Source organism: Myotis davidii, unplaced genomic scaffold (assembly GCF_000327345.1).
Source record: "Myotis davidii unplaced genomic scaffold, ASM32734v1 scaffold390, whole genome shotgun sequence".
In the NCBI taxonomy this organism is placed as follows: Eukaryota; Metazoa; Chordata; class Mammalia; order Chiroptera; family Vespertilionidae; genus Myotis; species Myotis davidii.
In genome coordinates this window covers 661,505-681,550 of record NW_006282748.1, presented here as the reverse complement: position 1 = coordinate 681,550, position 20,046 = coordinate 661,505, and the positions used below count along the sequence as shown (strand labels likewise).

The 20,046-nt window shown below is 47.2% G+C and overlaps 1 protein-coding gene across 1 annotated transcript in view; it reads left to right on the top strand.

The window, feature by feature from the left end:
* Nucleotides 1–19,883: 19,883 nt before the first annotated feature.
* Nucleotides 19,884–20,046, top strand: part of LAPTM4B (lysosomal protein transmembrane 4 beta) — a 35,551-nt gene continuing 35,388 nt past the window's right edge. Inside the window, exon 1 of the mRNA XM_015560889.1 lies at nt 19,884–19,929. Coding sequence (XP_015416375.1) covers nt 19,884–19,929 — 46 coding nt within the window. The remainder of the gene's footprint in view (nt 19,930–20,046) is intronic.

Here is a 20,046-nt window from a genome sequence, read left to right as displayed (position 1 = left end):
ATGTGGGGAACGCCAAACAGATAGGATATTCAAAATTCAATTACACCCCTAACTGGTTTGGCTCAGTGGATAGAGCGGTGGCCTGCAGACTCAAAGGTCCCAGGTTTGATTCCGGTCAAGGGCATGTATCTTGGTTGCGGGCACATCCCCAGTGGGGGTTGTGCAGGAGGCAGCTGATCGATGTTCCTAACTCTCTGGCCCTCTCCCTTCTTCTCTGTGGAAAATCAATAAAAAATATTTTTTTAAAAAAAAATTCAATTACGGAGCAGCCGAAACCTAACTAGTGTCCTTCCTCTACACCCATACAACAAGTTATCAACAAAAGGACAGTCAAATAGGTCAAGAGAACAGTGTAAGGACCCAGAAATAGCTTCCGATTTGCATAGGAATTTTGTATACATCTTAGGTAGTGTTTTAGTTCAGTGACTTGCGGTGGTAAACACACAATATACAGGTGATGTGTTGTAGAATTGTACGCCTAAAACTTGTGTGATTTTATCAGCCAATATCACCCAATAAATTCAATTTAAAAACAAGAAAGGCATGCCCTAACCCAGTGGTTCTCAACCTTTCTAACGCTGCAACCCTTTAATACAGTTAGTTCCTCATGTTGTGGTGACCCCCAACCATAAAGTTATTTTAGTTGCTACTTCATAACTGTAATTTTGCTACTGTTATGAATCATAATGTAAATATCTGGTATGCAGGATGTATTTTCATTGTTACAAATTGAACATAATTAAAGCATAGTGATTAATCACAAAAACAATATGTAGCCGTAACCGGTTTGGCTCAGTGGATAGAGCGTTGGCCTGCGGACTGAAGGGTCCCAGGTTCGATTCCATTCAAGGGCATGTGCCTTGGTTGTGGGCACATCCCCAGTAGGAGGTGTGCAGGAGGCAGCGGATGATGTTTCTCATCGATGTTTCCAACTCTCTATCCCTCTCCCTTCCTCTCTGTAAAAAATTCAATAAAATATATTATTTTAAAAAAACAAGAAAGGCAGTGAACAGATAATGTTTTATTTACTTATTTATTTTTATATCTTCTCATTGATTTCAGAGAGGAAGGGAGAAGGAGAGAGAGAACCATCAATGATGAGAGAGAATCATTGATCGGCTGCCTCCTGCACACCCCCTACTGGGGATCGAGCCCCCGCAACCAGGCATGTGCCCTGACCAGGAATTGAACCATGACCTGCCGGTTCATAGGTTGACGCTCAACCACTGAGGCACACCGGCCAGGCATAGATAAGGTTTTATTATTACTTTTAAATAATTCTTTATTGTTGAACGTATTACATATGTCCCCATTTTCCCCCATTAACCCCTTTCAGCCCACCTCCGCCCCTCCCCCAGGCCTTCAGCACCCTATATTGTCTCTCCATGGGGCACACATATGTGCCTACAAGGTCTTTGGTTGATCTCTTCCCACCCACCCTCCCCCACCTTCCCTCTATAGATAAGGTTTTATTTTTTTAAAATATATTTTATTGATTTTTTACAGAGGAGAAGGGAGAGGAATAGAGAGTCAGAAACATCGATGAGAGAGATGGATCAGCTGCCTCCTGCACGCCCCCTACTGCGAACGCGCCCGCAGCCAAGGTACATGCCCTTGACCGGAATCGAACCTGGGACCCTTCAGTCTGCAGGCCGACGCTCTAGATAAGGTTTTAAATAAATGGAACTGCAAGTAACAAAATCTTCCAATGGCTTTAGCCTCTCCATGTCACCATGCAGCCTCCTTTATAAATTAAGACCTGGGCACCCATTACAAAGTGAGTCATTACTTGAAAGTGAACTATTTTCTCAGCCAGCAGGCATGGGAGAATGTCTTTGGGAAATCTGTACAGAGAGAGGATGGTAGCTGGGGGCTTTCACGCCACACCAGACCTTACATCTAAGAACCTGGGGCCAGGAAAGCTGTGTGGTGCTTGGTAACTCAGCTCACGCCAAAAAGCTATTCTGCATACCTTTCTGCAATATCCAACGTTCAAAGGAAGACAGTACAGAGTGCTGCAAAGATTCCAGGAAAGGGAGTTAGAATTTATATCCAGCCCTGATTATCCAATCCTTCACTTCTTGGGGGCTATAAAACTTAAAAGGGAAGCGTGACCACGTAGCATCTCTAAAGAGGAAATTGGGATGATAATGAGGATATTTAAAATCCCCAGTCTGCCCTCGTTTCAACCGGAGGCTCGGCTGAGATTTATGAAACACTTACTGTAAAAAGCCTGGGATTGAACTCGTCTGGAGGAAAAAGCAAGGTGAGCCCAGCCAGGCTGAGATCTGCTGCCAGGAATTTATTATGAACCCAGTGAAGGACCATGTCTCTCAGCCCAGCACCGTCTCTGGCACCTAGAACTAGTACCGAGCCTGATTAGAGGCTCAGAAAAGTATTGTTCACTGGCTACATACACACAAATCAAAAAGCCTGGGATTGAACTCGTCTGGAGGAAAAAGCAAGGTGAGCCCAGCCAGGCTGAGATCTGCTGCCAGGAATTTATTATGAACCCAGTGAAGGACCATGTCTCTCAGCCCAGCACCGTCTCTGGCACCTAGAACTAGTACCGAGCCTGATTAGAGGCTCAGAAAAGTATTGTTCACTAGCTACATACACACAGGTCAAGTGTGTTGCCGGTTTTATAAAGAAGGCAGCTTCGCTAACAAGGCAGACGTGTCTCTGTTCCTCACAGTGGACCAGCTACCCGCTTCTGCAGTCCTGAGGACCTGCGATGTTCGAGGCATCGTGTTAGGGGCAGGGATGCCACCGTCACCAAGAAAACATGACAGACCCACCTCTCATCTTACCAACATGCCCCTAGAGCAGGGGTGGGCAAACTATGGCCCGCGGGCCGGATCCGGCCCATTTGAAATGAATAAAACTAAAAAAAAAAAAAAAGACCGTACCCTTTTATGTAATGATGTTTACTTTGAATTTATATTAGTTCACACAAACACTCCATCCGTGCTTTTGTTCCCGCCCTCCGGTCCAGTTTAAGAACCCGTTGTGGCCCTCGAGTCAAAAAGTTTGCCCACCCCTGGTAAACCATCATGTGGAGGTGGTCCATGCTGAGGCGGGGATGCAGAAAGCAAGGAGCCTGGGTCCCCAATCCGTGCAGAGCTGCTAAACTGCCCTGGACCACCCGCCTCCCCATGCGTTTTACATGAGACAGGACATAAACCTGTAAGCCACAGCAGTCACGTTTTGGTTACGAATTGCCAAAAATCATCCTAACAGATGCAGACATCCTAGCTCAGATAGGGTAAATCAGAGACGACCTGCCGGAGGAAGTGACGTCAGAGGTGAGCCCTGGGCCAACAAACCACAGCCGAGAAGAGTTCCAGGTGGAGGGACCAGCATGAGCAGAGGCCTGGGGGTGAGAAGGGCGCCTCATGCAGGACGCACGCCTGGGGGGAGAGGGGAGGTGGGGGGGAAGGGTGTTGATGAGCCATGAAGCCAGGGGGACCGCAGGGGCTCAACATGTAGACCCCGCGTGTCCTGCTGGGCGGTTTGGCTTTACTGACACCGGGAGCCATCGGAGGGTTTCCAGCGAGGACGCGCCCTAATGGGATTTGCCTTTTCTTTCTGGGGAGAACTGGTCAGAGGGGGAAACCGGAGGCCTGCAGGGGGCCAGGCAGAAGGCTGCTGTTGGTCACCAAGTCTCCCTGGTTGGCCCAGGACTTCCCCACTTTTATTTTATTTTTTTTAAATATATTTTATTGATTTTTTTACAGAGAGGAAGGGAGAGGGATAGAGAGTCAGAAACATCACCGATCAGCTGCCTCCTGCACACCCCCCACTGGGGATGTGCCCGCAACCAAGGTACATGCCCCTGACCAGAATCGAACCCGGGACCCTTGAGTCCACAGGCCGAGGCTCTATCCATTGAGCCAAACCAGTTAGGGCCTTCCCCAGTTTTAGAATTGGAAGTCCTGCATTCCAGAAACGTCTCCCTCCACTGCCCCCTCCCCCAGCGCCCCGGGCGAACAGGGACAGCGGGTCACCCTAAGGCTACCGCAGGCCCAGCGGGGAGTGATGGTGGTAGGACAACGATGCAGAGAAGGCTCCAGATTACTTCCCGGTGAGACACACACCACGCGTCCGCTGTTCAGACCGAGCTCCCTCACGCAGAGGCCACACCAGGGAACACAAGACAGAACTGCTGGGCCACCCAGCAGTTCCAGGAGGAGGACATCTCCTAACAGTCAAGGTCTAAGACAGTCCTTTCCTCAAAAAATAACAGTTTGCTTTGGATGCTAAACAATCTTATTATAGGCCTTCTTGTTACAGTTCCCCTCACCTGATGGTTGACAGCATTTGATCTGTTCATGGCCCGCACACTGAGGGCTGAGGGAAGCTCAGGGGGATTCTAACCTCTTGTTCTAAGGCAGCGGTTCTCAACCTGTGGGTCGCGACCCCTCTGGGGTGGAACGACCCTTTCACAGGGGGTCGCCTAAGACCATCGGAAAACACATATATAATTACATATTGTTTTTGTGATTCATCACTATGTTTTAATGATGTTCAATTTGTAACAACGAAATTGGGGGTCACCACAGCATCAGGAACTGTATTACAGGGTCACGGCGTTAGGAAGGTTGAGAACCACTGATCTAGGGTAAAAACTGCTGTTTAAATTTTAACCCTGCTATTCTGGCTTCTGTACATACCTGCTTGCTTAAACAATAGGGTAGTTCCCTCAGTTTCCAGACTGAGACCTGGAAACTCACATAAATCCCCCCATTATGTTGCCAGCCCACATCACAACGGCTATTCTTCTGTGCCTGCGGACCAGACCACAAAAGATTGCTTCCCGTTGACTCAGTGGCTCCAGGAATTGAAACTGTAGATGACCTTTAGAGATTATTAACTTTGCTCAATTTTGCTTCTGGACAATCTGCTTTCGCAAGATAGTCCCACATTCCAATGTCTAGCAGGATGTGATTTTTTGCCTTTATAAGCTCGCTACTGTACGCACTCGGGGCCGCGAGATTCGGAGAGCTAATGCCCCCTCATAGTCGCCGGCTTTTGAATAAATGATTCCTTAATTCGACTTCTTGCCCTGACTGGTTTGGCTCAGTGAATAGAGCGTCGGCCTGCGGACTGAAAGGTCCCAGGTTCGATTCCAGTCAAGGGCATGTACCTTGGTTGCGGGCACATCCCCAGTGTGGGGTGTGCAGGAGGCAGCTGATCGATGTTTCTCTCTCATCGATGTTTCTAACTCTCTATTCCTCTCCCTTCCTCTCTGTGAAAATCAATAAAATATATTTTTTTAAAAAATCGACTTCTTGACTGGGGTGTCCTTTGTGCGATTCACGGGGTACATTACAACATGGGCTGCCTGTCATTACTTGAGCCAATTAAGCAGAGACAGGGTGGAATCATATATGAGCATTTATTCCAATATTGCCGGCAGTATGGGAAGAACAGCCGGTCACCCTAGAAATTCTGCTCTCACCCCACCCCCCACCGCACCAGTTGGCTGGTTATATACACTTGAGGGAGAAGATAGCTATGTGCAGCTGGGAGCTGCAAGTGTAACAGGGAAAGGGGAGGGTAGAGTCTGCAGTCCGGCCTTCAGGAGCTCAAAATCCAATAAGGTGGCTAATTTGTGATGTTATAGCCAGCTCGGCCCGTTCCTGGGACTGGAGAATGGTCAGCGTTCCTGAGGGGGTCAGGGTCGGGGCACAGCAACCAAATCAAAGCATGTCCTGTCCTTGGTCTGTTCTCAAAATGTATTTTCTGAGCCATGGACCCATCAAAGCATCTTATCTTTTTCCAGCCTTGCTGCATCCTCCAGTTCCCCAGGATTGGGAGGAAAACTTCTCATCTGTAGTCAGCGAGATGAATAATTATCAGACAGCAGTGGCTCTACTCCCACTACATGCCCGTCCCCACTATCACTAATACCGCAGTGATGGCTCAGCTTTTCACTGGATGTGGAGACATAGCTTCCAAACACGTGGGCGTTCTGTCTTGCCCCAGCTGCTGTTTGTCTAGCTCTCGTCTCATATTTCACAAGCCTTCCCTGGAGTTGTCTGGATTCCTTGAGGACAGCTTTATCGAGATGAGTAGGTTTTGTTTTGTTTTAATACATTTTTATTGATTTCAGAGAGGAAGGGAGAGGGAGAGGGAGAGAGAAACATCAATGATGAGAGAGAATCATCGATTGGCTGCCTCCTGCACACCCCCTACTGGGGATCGAGCCTGCAACTTGGGCATGTGCCCCTGACCGGAATCGAACCTGGGACCCTTCAGTCTGCAGCAGGCCAACACTCTATCCACTGAGCCAAACCGTCTAGGGCAGGAGCGCCTGTATCTCAAATCAGAACACGTCCCAGGGCCGTGAAATGAAGTCGATACCAATAAATGCCATGGAAACGAACAAAAAGACCTCCAGTAGCTGCTCCGAAGGGCCCTCAGCATCATTCGCGTGAGGAAGGCCCCCAGGTCTGGTCTCAGCCCAACCAAAGGGCCACGTGAACATTTGTAACATTGGAGTCGAGTCAACTTTCCCCGCTGTTTTCACTGAGGTGACCCTAATCTTTGTCCTGAACAGTGGGGAGCTCTCCCCCCTTTCTTTCACAACCGTCCCCAGGCCTCTAAGAAGCACATGTCCTTGACGACTTATTTATCAAATAACAACACAGGCGGCTACCAGCTGCTTAAAACAGGATGTGTTTTTCTAATCAAACAGTCTAACACAAATGTTTACGGAATTCTCAATTCCTGAAATATTTTGTTATGTCCTCCAACCTTGCACGTTGTTTCAGATCTTGCGAGATCACGGCAAATAACGTGTAGATGTTCATTTATTTTCTAAAGTGGGGTTGGTGGTGGTGGTAAGAATACTACCAAATACAAATTCCAAGAAAACTGTAAAATTCAGTAAAATGTCAAATAAAAAACTGTCATACACTGGGCACATTTATTGGAATAATAAAGGTTTCATGAAAAGGCAGCAGAGAGTAGAGTTAAATGAGAAAGACATTTTTAATAAAAAATGGCATAATTTTTTTGCTTTAAATATTTTAGCCAATAAAATAAAAGTTCTATAAAATGCATCAGGGATCCGGAGGGGGCACTTGCCGAGTGGTAAGCAAGAGGCACTGAAGACACTGGTGTAAGTCAGCTTGAAACACGTCCCAACTGAAATGGCCTCAGCCTGTTAAATCCTCACGGGTGAGGATAATGCTGTTTCTCAATTCTGTGTGAGCATAACTGGGTAGCACAGCAAGGCAATCATCAAATATTATCTTATCTCTCCCTCAGTTCCTTCCTCTGGCCAGCTGGTATTTTGATGATTGTCTGGTGTTTATACCTAAATATAATACATTGTGTTTCACTTTTTAAAAAGTACACTTCTAGCCGAAGCCAGTTTGGCTCAGTGGATAGAGTGTTGACCTGCAGACTGAAGGGTCCAGGTTCAATTCTGGTCAAGGCACATGCCCAGGTTGGGTTGCGGGCTCGATCTCAGTGAGGGGCGTGCAAGAGGCAGCCAATCCATGATTCTCTCTCATCATTGATGTTTCTATCTCTCTTTCTCCCTCTCCCTTTCCCTTCCTCTCAAAAATCAATAAAAATATATATACTAGTATATTTTAAAAGTACACTTCTTACCCGGTTGGGTGGCTCAGTGGACTGAACCTCATCCTGTGCACTAAAAGGTTGGATTCCTGGTCAGGGTACACTCCCCAGATTGCGGGTTCAATCCCTAGTAGGAGGCGTGAAGGAGGCAGCTGATCAATGTTTCTATTTCTCTCCCTCTCTCTCTAAAATCAATAAAAACATATTTTAATGCTTCTCAATTTTGCCATCAAAAGGTTTGTTTTTCAAGATGAGATTTTAATTTTGATGATTTCTAGCTTTTTCAATGATTACTTTATGGAGTTGCAAATGGAAACTTTTTTAAGGCAGGACATAGGATCAGGGAAGGGGTATACAGGAAGCTTGACCTTATATCTGTAATGTTTTATTTATTTAGAAAGAAAGCAGGAGGCAAAGGCCGCAGAATCTTAGAATGTGATGAAATTTGAATGATGAATACAAAAATCATGCATTATATTATTCTGAACATTTTTCACTTCACTTGAATACTTTTCTTAAGAAAAAGAACTTCTGCCCTAGCCGGTTTGGCTCCGTGGATACAGCATCGGCCTGCAGATTGAAGGGTCCTAGGTTCGATTCTAATCAAGGGCACAAGCTGGGGTTGCAGACTCGATCCCCAGTGCGGGGATTGCTGGAGGCAGCCAATCAATGATTCTCTCTCATCATTGATGTTTCTATCTCTCTCCCTCCGCCTTCCTCTCTGAAATCAATGAAAATAAAAAATGAAATAAAAAAGAATAAAAACTTCGTGTGTGTGTGTGTGTGTGTGTGTGTTTGCTGACCCTTTAGTTACCTGGTATTGAAAACGATAGTCAGACCATTAAAATAGGGCAGAGAAGAGGTGGAATGCCCACTCATCAAAGTCCTCCTTTCCCTTCAACGCTCCTACGAGGTTCCAGCCCCTCTATGAAGCCCTTGTGTTTGCCCAGATCTCCTAGAGATGTCACTATTGGGCACTTAACCTGCTAGTTTTGTTTTGTTTTTTTAAATATATTTTATTGATTTTTTACAGAGAAGAAGGGAGAGAGATGGAGAGCCAGAAACATCGATGAGAGAGAAACATCAATCAGCTGCCTCCTGCACACTCCCCACTGGGGATGTGCCCGCAACCAAGGTACATGCCCTTGACCGGAATCGAACCTGGGACCCTTCAGTCCGCAGGCCGACGCTCTATCCACTGAGCCAAACCAGTCAGGGCTAACCTGCTAGTTTTTAATGCTCCGCTTGTGTGACAACCACATTTTCACCCTGTATCATCAGGATGCATGAGTCCCTGTGTCATTTCTGGCGCACACGCCATGGCTCAGACCTCAGCGTCTTCACCCTGGGGCTGCTGATGGAGGAGCAGTCTTCCCCTTCCCGTTGCCTGTGCCCAGGTGGAGGAGGAGGACCTGGGGTGACCATCATCTTACCCCTAAAACGTCCACCCACGTGGCCTCTGACCATATTCTATTGGCCAAAGCAAGTCACTCGGGGACTCCTGAGCTCAAGAGGGCAGGGTGTCTGATCTTCCTGGTGGAAGTGGCACCATGGAGAGGGGACCAGGTGACTTGGCGAGCAGGTCAGTAGTAAATTGGCCAGCTCTGTGAGGAAATGTGTCTTCTGCTGAATTTGAACTTCCCTTTCTTAGCTGACAACCATTAAGTGATGTCACCTGCTGATGCTGCCAGTGTGATCCGTCTTGCCTTCGTCAGGGACTATTTGTGCAAGCATTTTAATATTTTATGACATTTTAGCCCTTATTAATTCCTAACCATGGGTGGAAAATGGGATGTTAAAGTGCTGATATGAGTCATAAAAACACAGACTTCATAAACTTAAAACACTCGAGAGGAATCCTTGGGTATGCCGGATGCTGTGACTGCCTTTAATCAGAGGTTCCCGGAACATCTAAGTCAGTGGTCGGCAAACTCATTAGTCAACAGAGCCAAATATCAATAATACAATGATTGAAATTTCTTTTGAGAGCCAAATTTTTTAAACTTAAACTATATAGGTAGGTACATTGTTATTACCTTAATTAGGATACTCCTAAGGCTTAGGAACAGCCACACTCAAGGGGCCAAAGAGTTGCATGTGGCTCGCGAGCCGCAGTTTGCCGACCATGGATCTAAGCGAATTGACTGCTCATTTGTGAAGGAAACACATTAAGAAACTTGTAAAAAGCTAAAGCAATATCATTAAAGCTCGTGTTCAAAAGTTGTGCTGTAATTAGAAAGATGTTGAACTCTCCTGGAACAGAAACTAATGCATCCATTTTGAACATCCTGGTTTCGTGTATGTTGTCAGGAATGCTTTATGTACGGGCTCCCAACGCCAGCCAGCATTGTTCTTTAGTGTGTCATGTATGTGCTTTGTTTCCCCGACTGTGAGTCCCCGAGAATAGGCTCTGCGTGGGAGCACGGAGACAGAATGCACTCAAGTTCTGCAATGAGACCGTCCCGCATCCCAACCCCAGCCCTGACGCTGCGTAGCTTAAATAACATATAAAATTGTAACTGTTTGTAAGTGAACAGTTCAGTAGTGTTGAGTATGTTCACATTGTTGTGACACAGATCTCCAGAACTTTTAAAAAATATATATATTTTATTGATTTCAGGAGGAAGGAGAGGGAGACAGAGATAGAAGCATCAGTGATGAGAGAGAATCATTAATTGACTGCCTCCTGCATGCCCCCTACTGGGGATCGAGTCTGAAAGCCGGGCATGTGCCCTGACCAGGAATCGAACAGTAACCTCCTGGTTCATAGATCAGCGCTCACCCTCTGAGCCCCACAGTCGGGCTCCTTCCATTTTAAGGTTCAATCATGTCCCACATTTTGTGTATCCATTTATCTGTAGATGGGCGCTTGGGTTGCTTCCAACCTTTGGGTACTGTGAATAAGGGTGCTGTAAACATGAATGTACCTCCTGATGTATTTTGACAGTTTATCATATTTTATGTTTTTAAAAAATATTTTTATTGATTTCAAAGAGGAAAGAAGAGGGAGAGAGAGAAACACCAATGACGAGAGAGAATCATTGATTGGTTGCCTCCTGCAAGCCTCCTACTCAGGGACTGAGCCCGCAACCCAGGCATATGCCCTTGACTGAAATCGAACCCAGGAACCTTCAGTCTGCAGGCTGACGCTCTATCCACTAAGCCAACCAGCTAGGGCCATATTTTATTTCTTTTACTTGTGTGTGTTCAAATAAAACTTTACTTGTAGACACTGGCATTTGAATTTCATATAATTTTCAAGTGTCACAAAATCTTATATTTTTAATTTGTTAATTTTTATAATTGATTTTTAGGGAGAGAGAGAGAGAGAGAGAGAGAGAGGCACTGACTTGCTCTTCCGCTTATCCATGCATCCATTGATTGATTTCTGTATGTGCCCTGACTGAGGATTGAGCAGGAAGCCTTGGCGTATCAGGATGATGCTCTAACCGACTGAGTTACTTGGTCAGGGCACAAAATCTTATTCTTTTTTTGATATATATTTTTTGACCATTAAAAAAATAAAAAACTAGTCTTAACTCACAAGCTATACAAGAACAAGCAGTGGGCTGGGTTTGGCCTGTGGGTCCTAGTTTCCTGACACCTGTTTACATGTTTATTTTCTTATTTACTTTAAAATTTTATTAAATGTATCGGGTGACATTGGCTAATGAAATTATATAGATTTCAAGTGTACAATTCGATACTATTTCATCTGTATATTGCATTTCAGGTTCACCACCCAAAGTCAAGTCCCACTGCTGTTTTCACATGGCAGGAACGTATGTCTCCCAGGTGCCCGGGAAGTTAGCCAATGGGACCCACTAGCTGAGTACTGGAGGATGGGAGGAGGGGAGAGGCCAAGGCATTTCTCCTCTCCTCTCGGCTTTGGGAGGCCTTTCCAACCGCAGGAGTGCACCCAACAAGCAGAAGAGCTGGGCCCTTCTTGCCATGGTCTCAGCTCTGGCCCGGTGGGTGGGTGGTGAGGTTTCTTTCCATGGTAGTGAGGCAGGATAGTAAGAAGCTAGGAACAGCCCTAACCGGTTTGGCTCAGTGGATAGAGCATCGGTCTGTGGACTCAAGGGTCCCAGGTTCGATTCCAGTCAAGGGCATGTACCTTGGCTGTGGGCACATCCCCAGTGGGAGGTGTGCAGGAGGCAGCTGATTGATGTTTCTAACTCTCTATCCCTCTCCCTCTCTGTAAAAAATCAACAAAATATATTTTTTTTAAAAGAAGCTAGGAACATTACTGGGCAAGTGGAGTGGGGAACTGAGACAAGATAACTAAACAACGCCACACAATTCGAACAACTTACAGACAGCCAGTGAATCACAAGACCTTATCTCCCCAAACCAAGGCCACTTCTGAGCACATGGTTTCTACTTCTCCTCCCTAACCGGAGAATAAATAGCTTAAATCACTCTGGTCAGGGAGATAGAGAACCCAATCCCAATGAATGCTATTTGTGCCAGCCAAACCCAAGGACGGATGAAATCAGGGGAACAAGAAACAAAAAACCTGATTAGAACCAGACAGACCCAGGATACAAGTAAAACAGGGAAGCTGGCCAGGAAACGAGCTCAAACTCCCCTCCATGCTCATCCTGACCCGTCAGCATATGAAAAGTGCACCTGGAAAGCTGGTGAATATTCTACTGAGACCCTCCCCTGAGACGCTGGTCCACGGAAGCTAAAACCCCTCAGACAAAGGCTACCAGTGGGGGCTCCCTCTAGAGCACGCCCGTGCCCCTTCTTGAGCATAAGCTTTCTAGTTCCTCCTCAACTCTAGGAGTCCCCACAAGACTTGCGACTGGGCAGCGGCCGTTCCTCCCCTGAACCTGTCTCCCCAGTGAGCGAACCGCAGCCCCGCCTGGGCTCACTGTTTTCCTCTAACGTTTCTAGGGAACCGAAGCAGAGCCCCACCTAGACGCTCCCCTGTTGCTTCCCCTAGTCCTTCCTTCGTTTCACTGTCCCCAGCTTTAAGCAAAATGTTCCTCTGGCCCCAGTATGTTTAATAAACACACTCTCAAAATCACCTGCACTCAGACTGGGGAATCTTTCCTGTATGAAGTCAAGAACGACGCAGGAGAGCTGGCCCGAGGCAAATCCGCTCGGGGCCAGTCCCCTTCCAGGGAGGGTAGGTCACAGCACAGTGACACTCGGGTGGATGAAGGGCAGAACTCTTTGCGACCTGTAGCTCCAAATGAGAGAACTGGTTGCACCCGGGGACAAGGAAACAGCCAGCGGGCACGGCAGGAGGTGGCTTATGCATGGCAGGTGGGGTGAGGTTAGCTGGGTTTGGAGGGCTTCCTGGGGTTTGGGTATTTTGAATATTTCTCAGGACCCAGGGGAGAAAGGACCCTAGGTATCTGGGTGCCTGGCCTTCGGAAAGTGTGTATTATAACCTAGGCTGGTGGAATCTGAGAAGGAAAGGAGTTGGAGTGGGGGCGTAGCAAACGCCTTTTGAAGGGAAATGGAGGGTTTTTAGCCATGGTTTCAAAACTGGGTCAAGATGGCACTTGTGAAATATTTTATTACAGCACCACACTTCCTGTGTTACATTCCGCCCGTGTGAAATATCGAAACTGGTTCCTGTCTTCCTGACTGGACTCTGATGTAGATGGATTTGATCGCATCCCAAATCTTTAAACGTCGATCAACTACGGCGTGTCGTATGAATCGCACTATTAATCAGAACACTGTTTCTTTTCTGTTAGCCACGCCATCTTCCACTAAGGACTCCCCGGGTCCATCTTTGTCTCTTTTTCTGTTTTATGAGCTTCTCAGAGGCAGGGATTGTCTTACGCACTCTTTCTCACCGCCCCGGTCCAGAACCTGAACAAACCCCAATAAGTCTAAGATTGTTTCACTGTCCCCTGAGATGCACAGCCGCTGCCCAGCTTTAATAACTCTGTGATTAATTGCACGGCTCTCTGAGAGCATATCAGTCATGATTTTTGACGTTCCCCTTGGCTGCTATTCAGGGCTGGAGCCAGTTCCACGTTCTGACCTTCACAGTCCTGACCCCCTGTCCGGGACCAGATCCAGATTCTTTTATGAATCACCTGGCATACTACTTATTTTCTCCCACACACTCCTGTAAAAGTGGCATTTATCACAGCCCCTAGGAAGCAGTTATTTATTACCTGGCCAAAAAAGAAAGGAAGAAAACACAAGAGACAACTCTCACTCATTTGCTTGTTTGTTTAGTTTTGTTTTTCATTTCTAAGAGAGAGATGGGGCCTAGTGCCAGGGCCAGCTTCATGGGCACTGTAAGATTGGAGTCGCTCAAGGATACAGGTGGGCACAGCGAGCACGAGGGGAGTTTATTGGAGGGCATGGGGGGGAGCCACAACCGGGGGAGGCTAGGACTCAGCCTCCGCTGTCCTTGGGGTTGAATTTTATGTGCAGAAACCGCAAGGGGCGGAGGCCGGGGGATGAAAGTGTTCTAGTTGTCCTGCAGACTGATTAGTGCTGGCCATGGAGGCTGTGGGCTGTAAGCCAGCCCGTTTTTATCGTTGGCCGGCTGTCTCGCCCTCCAGGGCGGCTGCCTCCTGTTGTGCTGGATCGGGAGACTGCTGGAGGCTCCATGAAATGAGGCAGGGGCCACTTTCTCCTTCAGGACTTTCTAGTCCGCCTGAGCCGAATGTCCTCTGCTGGCCTGTCAGGCATGTGACCTGGCAGCAGCACAGGGTCCCCCAGACGGGCCCATGGCTGGTTTATGTTCCACTGTTGCCGTCTTGAAGTTATTAATGCTTTTTAAACAGTGTTCCCTGAAGGTTGTTGCTGTCCATTCAACACCAACAGGAACCCTCAATCTGGGATGTGGTGAAGAAGAACATTTCATTCAGTGCAAACAGCTCAATTGTATTCAGTGCAAACAGCACGACTGTTAGGAGGCCCTGGGGCCAGGCCCCTCTTCAGCTAGACAGCTCTGCACTGGTCTGCTCCGTTCTGCACCCACAGATATCTTCCCCGCGTTTCAGCTTCAGCTCCAGCTCCCTTTTCATGGGTGGAAAAGAAAAGTGAGCTCTTGCAGTGGTTCTCAACCTTCTGGCCCTTTAAATACAGTTCCTCATGTTGTGACCCAACCATAAAATTATTGTCGTTGCTACTTCATAACTGTAATGTTGCTACTGTTATGAATCGTCATGTAAATATCTGATATGCAGGATGGTCTTAGGCGACCCCTGTGAAAGGGTCGTTGGACCGCCAAAGGGGTTGAGACCCACAGGTTGAGAACAGCTGTCTTAGAGCCAGAGGGGAACTGACTTGTATAGAAGTCCCCACTCTGGCCCCTGATTGGTTCATCCTCATACAAATGAGGACTCCAAGTCCTTGAAGGTTGATTGGTCCAAAAGGCACTGTCCTGATTGGTCAGATTGGAGCTGCTCTGATTGGTCAGTGAAGAAGCCTCCCATTGAATGGGGAAAGCCTCAGTCCTATTGGTGGAAATAGGATTCCAGGAACTCCGTTATCAGGTGGCAGATGACAGAAACAGTGCATCGAGGCAGTTCAGTGCAGAGGCTGATAGTTCAGTGAGGCTTCTTCCTGAAGTGCAATTTGTGTGAGAGGCCGCTTTGTAGAAATGGCTGCGAGGCTCTGTTTTTAAAATTTGAGCCCGGTTACCTGAGAGCCCTTCTGAGGTGTCTTCTTTCTCAGGGTCCACAACAAGAGGGGCACACATTTCCAGTCTTCACTGGACTCTGCGAATTATGCAGCTAGTCCTGCCGATCTCATTTGCATATACCTTAAGCTTGTGATGTTAATTTATCATCAAGTCATGTGAGTTTAATATTTGTAAAACCCCCAGTAGCTCAGAAGTTTCCCATTTTCCTCAGGAAATACATTCTAAACCTCTCAGTGCAGCATGGCATGAAAAGCTTTTTGTCTGCTGTTACCTCCTGCGCCTACGTTGACACCCCTAAAACCTTGTTAGTCCTACCTCACTCCACTCTGCCCCTCTTCCCTTTACATGTGAACTCCCAGCTATTGTTCTACTTGCTGTCTCTAAGCCTCACCAACTGCATATGCTGCTCCATCCTCCCTGGGGTGGTCTTCTATCTCTCTCCCTGGCCAACTCAACTTATCCTACAGGTCTGAACTTAGATGTCACCACCTCTGGGAAGCCCTCTCTGATTCCCCCAAAGCTGAGATATGGGGCTCTCACAGCACCCTGTGCTAAATATGCAGTAGCACTTGTCTTGCTAGTATGTTACTTTCTGTCTATTTCTCTGTCTCCCTCATTAAATTGTGAACTCCTTATACATAGAGACTTCTTCATGTTCTCTGAGGTGGCATGAAGGCACTCAGTAAGTCCCCATTCACCAAATGCACTAATGGATGGATGCACAAGTCCCTGGTTTGTTTGGAGAATGCATGAGGAGCCCTCTTAGGTTTGATTTTGTTTTTTGTCTTACCTAGGAGAGCAGTATTGTCATTATTGCAGCACCCTCTGGCATAGAAACTTGGATTCCTTTCCAGTGTATTATTCCTTTCCAACTTATTATTCCTTCCCAACGCATTTTCCCTTTCCAGGAGAGCTAAATGGTAACTCTTGGACTTTCTTAGCCTTTGAGAGGGGCGTGAGGTCTCTCCTGGGGCAGAGCCTTGCCCAAGAGGCTTCAGTGAGGAGACCTCCTTAGCCCAGGACTGTGTGCCTCTATGCAACTCCTGGAGCAAGTGTCTCTGCCTTCACCTTTCCTGGTCTATTCTCCTATTCACCCTGTACAGGGCCCAACTGATGCCAACTCCCTACAGTTTTAATGTAATTAGTCCCGCTGCTTTCCCACGGCATTTTTTTTTTTCCACCTGTAAGGATCCTGGGCACACGTTCTGACTACCGTCATAATGACTTGGGCAGAAGCGTCCATGATAAACTTGGAGAGCAGGAGCCGAAGGTTCTAATCTGTGTAGCCTTTAAGTCTTTATGTCTCACAGTTGCCACTCAAATTAACATTGGGTTATCTGGATGTCTAACAGATAGACTGACATACAAGAACTCCTATGAAACTTCCCTGAAGAGGAGGAATCCAGGCCCAGAGCTGAGGCTCCCAGGGATGAAACAAGGTGACCTGTCTAAACAACTGCACCAGAGCCATCAGTATTCCGCTCAAATCTGCCGCTGTGTGAAAATGAGTGACTCAGCTGAGTTCCTTGGGAAGCCTTTGTTCTTGTTTTAAGGCCAGTCCTCATATTCTTTTGCATCCAAAAAGAAAATAAAAAAGCAACTCCAAAGCCACTGCCATGAGGTTTTAGGGAATAAACTTTGCTTACAGATGTAGTGTTTCGCGCTGCCTACCTCCTTTCTCCAGCCAGGTCTCCTCAACTTTCTGCCTCTCGTCTTATCCAGAGCAATTTGACATCTTTCTGCAAATTTGCACCTTGTATAGTAAGCTCTCTGAAATGTAGAGAGCGCCTGGGAAGGCACATGAGCTAATTGTCAGCTGGGTCCAGTGGCGGCAGGTATGCTGTCAGCCTGACCTTTTAGCCCAGGCGCCAGGGGGTGGGTTTCACCACTAAGTTCATCCAGGCACCAGGAACGGACACAATTATCCGGGCTCAGCCAGGAGTGACAATTACAAAGAAGCCACAAGAATGAAGAATTGCAGCTTGATCTTTAACCACGATTTCACATGATTTCCTCTGTCTTAAACTCTAGTAAAACTTCCTGGAGTCATGCTGTATCTAATAAAGGCACTGCACTAGCTCTAGGTCACTGTCTCTCCACCCGAGAACAGTGTCATCTGAGGACAGTGGTCCCACCCGGTCCCAGCTTTTCTCTTCCATCTCTGTGTCTGCCTCGTTCTTTCTTTTTCTCAATCCCCAGTCGCCCCTACTCGGGATGCGTCTGCTCTCTAGCCATGCTGGTCGCGGCCAAGAGAGAACACTTATACTGAAATATAAAATTTCCCAAACCAGCCAGTCATCTGCCTAAAAGACTGAAATTCTGGTGGGGAGGGCGAAGCCGGAACTTGCTGGAAGTTTGAGTTTGGAAAGTGGCACTCCCCATCCTGATTCTCAATTTCCATTTGAGAATGCTTGTTCTATAGCTGGTTAAAAGTTAAAAGTGGTTATGGACATAATCAAATATGAAATGGAAGATTCCAGAGAAAAAAACCTCTCCCTCATGTAAAGGAAAACAGAACTCTGTGGTGAGAAAACAAAACAAAAGCCAACTTTCCTGTTTGGTCTTGCTGGCTAACTCCCAGCACCATTTTGCTTAGTATTTCTTTTTTTCTTTCTTTTTTTTAAAATATATTTTATTGATTTTTTACAGAGAGGAAGGGAGAGGGATAGAGAGTTAGAAACATCGATGAGAGAGAAACATGGATCAGCTGCCTCCTGCACACTCCCCACCGGGGATGTGCCCGCAACCAAGGTACGTGCCCTTGACCAGAATTGAACCTGGGACCCTTGAGTCCACAGGCTGACGCTTTATCCACTGAGCCAAACCGGTTAGGGCTTGCTTAGTATTTCTGATGGAGAGCCCACACCTGATACCTCTGAGAATGCTTCTTCGGTCACTGTGGATCCAGGGTCAAGCTACACAGTAAGAATGAGACCGTTTTACAGCCTCGTAAAACTAGCCAGTCCTGCCCCGAAACCTTCCTTATCTACCATTCCTCTCCTTCCTATAGAGCCTGTCCTTAAGAATTTAAACCCAACCAGTTTTTCTCCTGCTCCAAGTTTGAAATGAAACTTTGACACATGCTAACAATCTAACTTATCTGAGCTGCTTGGCTTTAAACAGCGATTCAAGGTGTTAAACTCAAGAGTCGGGGGGGCTTTGCTAGAAATAAATGATAGATTTATTCAAAGGTCCCAGGGTTTGTAAACTGGCAACCAACTGGGCAATAAAAAAGTGTTCCAGCCAAAACCGGTTTGGCTCAGTGGATAGAGCGTCGGCCTGACGACTGAAAGGTCCCAGGCTCGATTCCGGTCAAGGGCATATACCTGGGTTGCGGGCACATCCCCGGTGGGAGATGTGCAGGAGGCGGCTGATCGATGTTTCTCTCTCATCGATGCTTCTGGCTCTCTATCTCTCTCCCTTCCTCTCTGTAAAAAAGCAATAAAATATATTTTTAAAAAAAAGTGTTCCAAAGAAGAAAGACAAGCTGAGGGTTCTTTTAGTAAAAAGTACATTCCTTTTTTAAAAAAAAAAATGTTAATGATTTCAGAGAGAGGAAGGGAGAGTGAGAGAGGCAGAAACATCAATGACTAGAGCTATTGATCTGCTGCATCCTGCACGCCCCCTACTGGGGATGGAACCGGCAACCTGGTTCAAGGGTGCACGCTCAACCCCTGAGCCACACCTGCCCGGCAAAAGTACATTCTTCTTTTTTAAAATATATTTTATTGATTTTTTACAGAGAGGAAGGGCGAGGGAATAGAGAGTTAGAAACATCAATGAGAGAGAAACATGGATCAGCTGCCTCCTGCACACCCGCTACTGGGGATGTGCCCGCAACCAAGGTACATGGCCTTGACCAGAATCAAACCTAGGACCCTTCAGTCCGCAGGCCAACGCTCCATCCACTGAGCCAAACCGGCCAGGGCCAAAAGTACATTCTTGAGAAGAAACAGTCTGCATTCTTAGCCTCTGCACTGGTCCCAGAGGGTGACCCTCCGGAAGATAGGTAGTTTGGACAATGGGTGTCAAGTGGCCTGGGTTCCTGAACATTCTTTCCTCAGTCCTTCGGGGGTAACCAGAGGGTTATCTGGAGGTTTGATGTGTGTCAGGCATTGAGGCAGGACTGGAAAGTCCAAAAGTTCAAGTTCCTAGGACAGTTAGAACAAGAACAGAATCCTTTCCTCACCCCTCAACCGGCTTGATTGACTGGCCAACTCCAACGTATCCTACAGGTCTGAGCTTAGATGTCCTTAGATGTTTAAAACGACTACATTTTTCTTTCTTCACCCAATCCCTCGGAGGGGTAACCTAGGACAAGTGCGCTTACAAACAAAACTCCAGATGGGAGGAAAGAACCCCAAATCGGAGTCCTATCTTTCAGTGCCTCTTAAAGCCCTGTTGCGTCTTGCAGAGCCCTTGTGGCGACAATGGGCTTGATGACTGTTTCTTTACTACAGCTGCAGCCCTGACAAAAAACGCTGCCCAAGGCACAGCGAGGGTGTCCTTGACTTACATCCTGTTTTCTGGGAAGAGATGGCCACCGCGGTAACTGAGCTGGGAAGCAGACAGATTGCTCTTGGCGGCGTCCACAGCGGTTCAAAGTACCGCAGTTGACCGGAATCACACCCTGCAGTTCTCCCTCCTCCAGTGTGTGTGCAAGATGCCAACAGAGAGAGCACTGCACCAGCAGATTATCCGCAAGATCGGTGCGGGGGGTGGGGTGGGGGTGGGGCTGTAAGAGAATCTCAGCCTCTGATGGAGTTACCCAAAGAGAGGGGGAAGGGCCGGAACCCCGAGGCCGGCCGACCCGGGACGCACGGGCG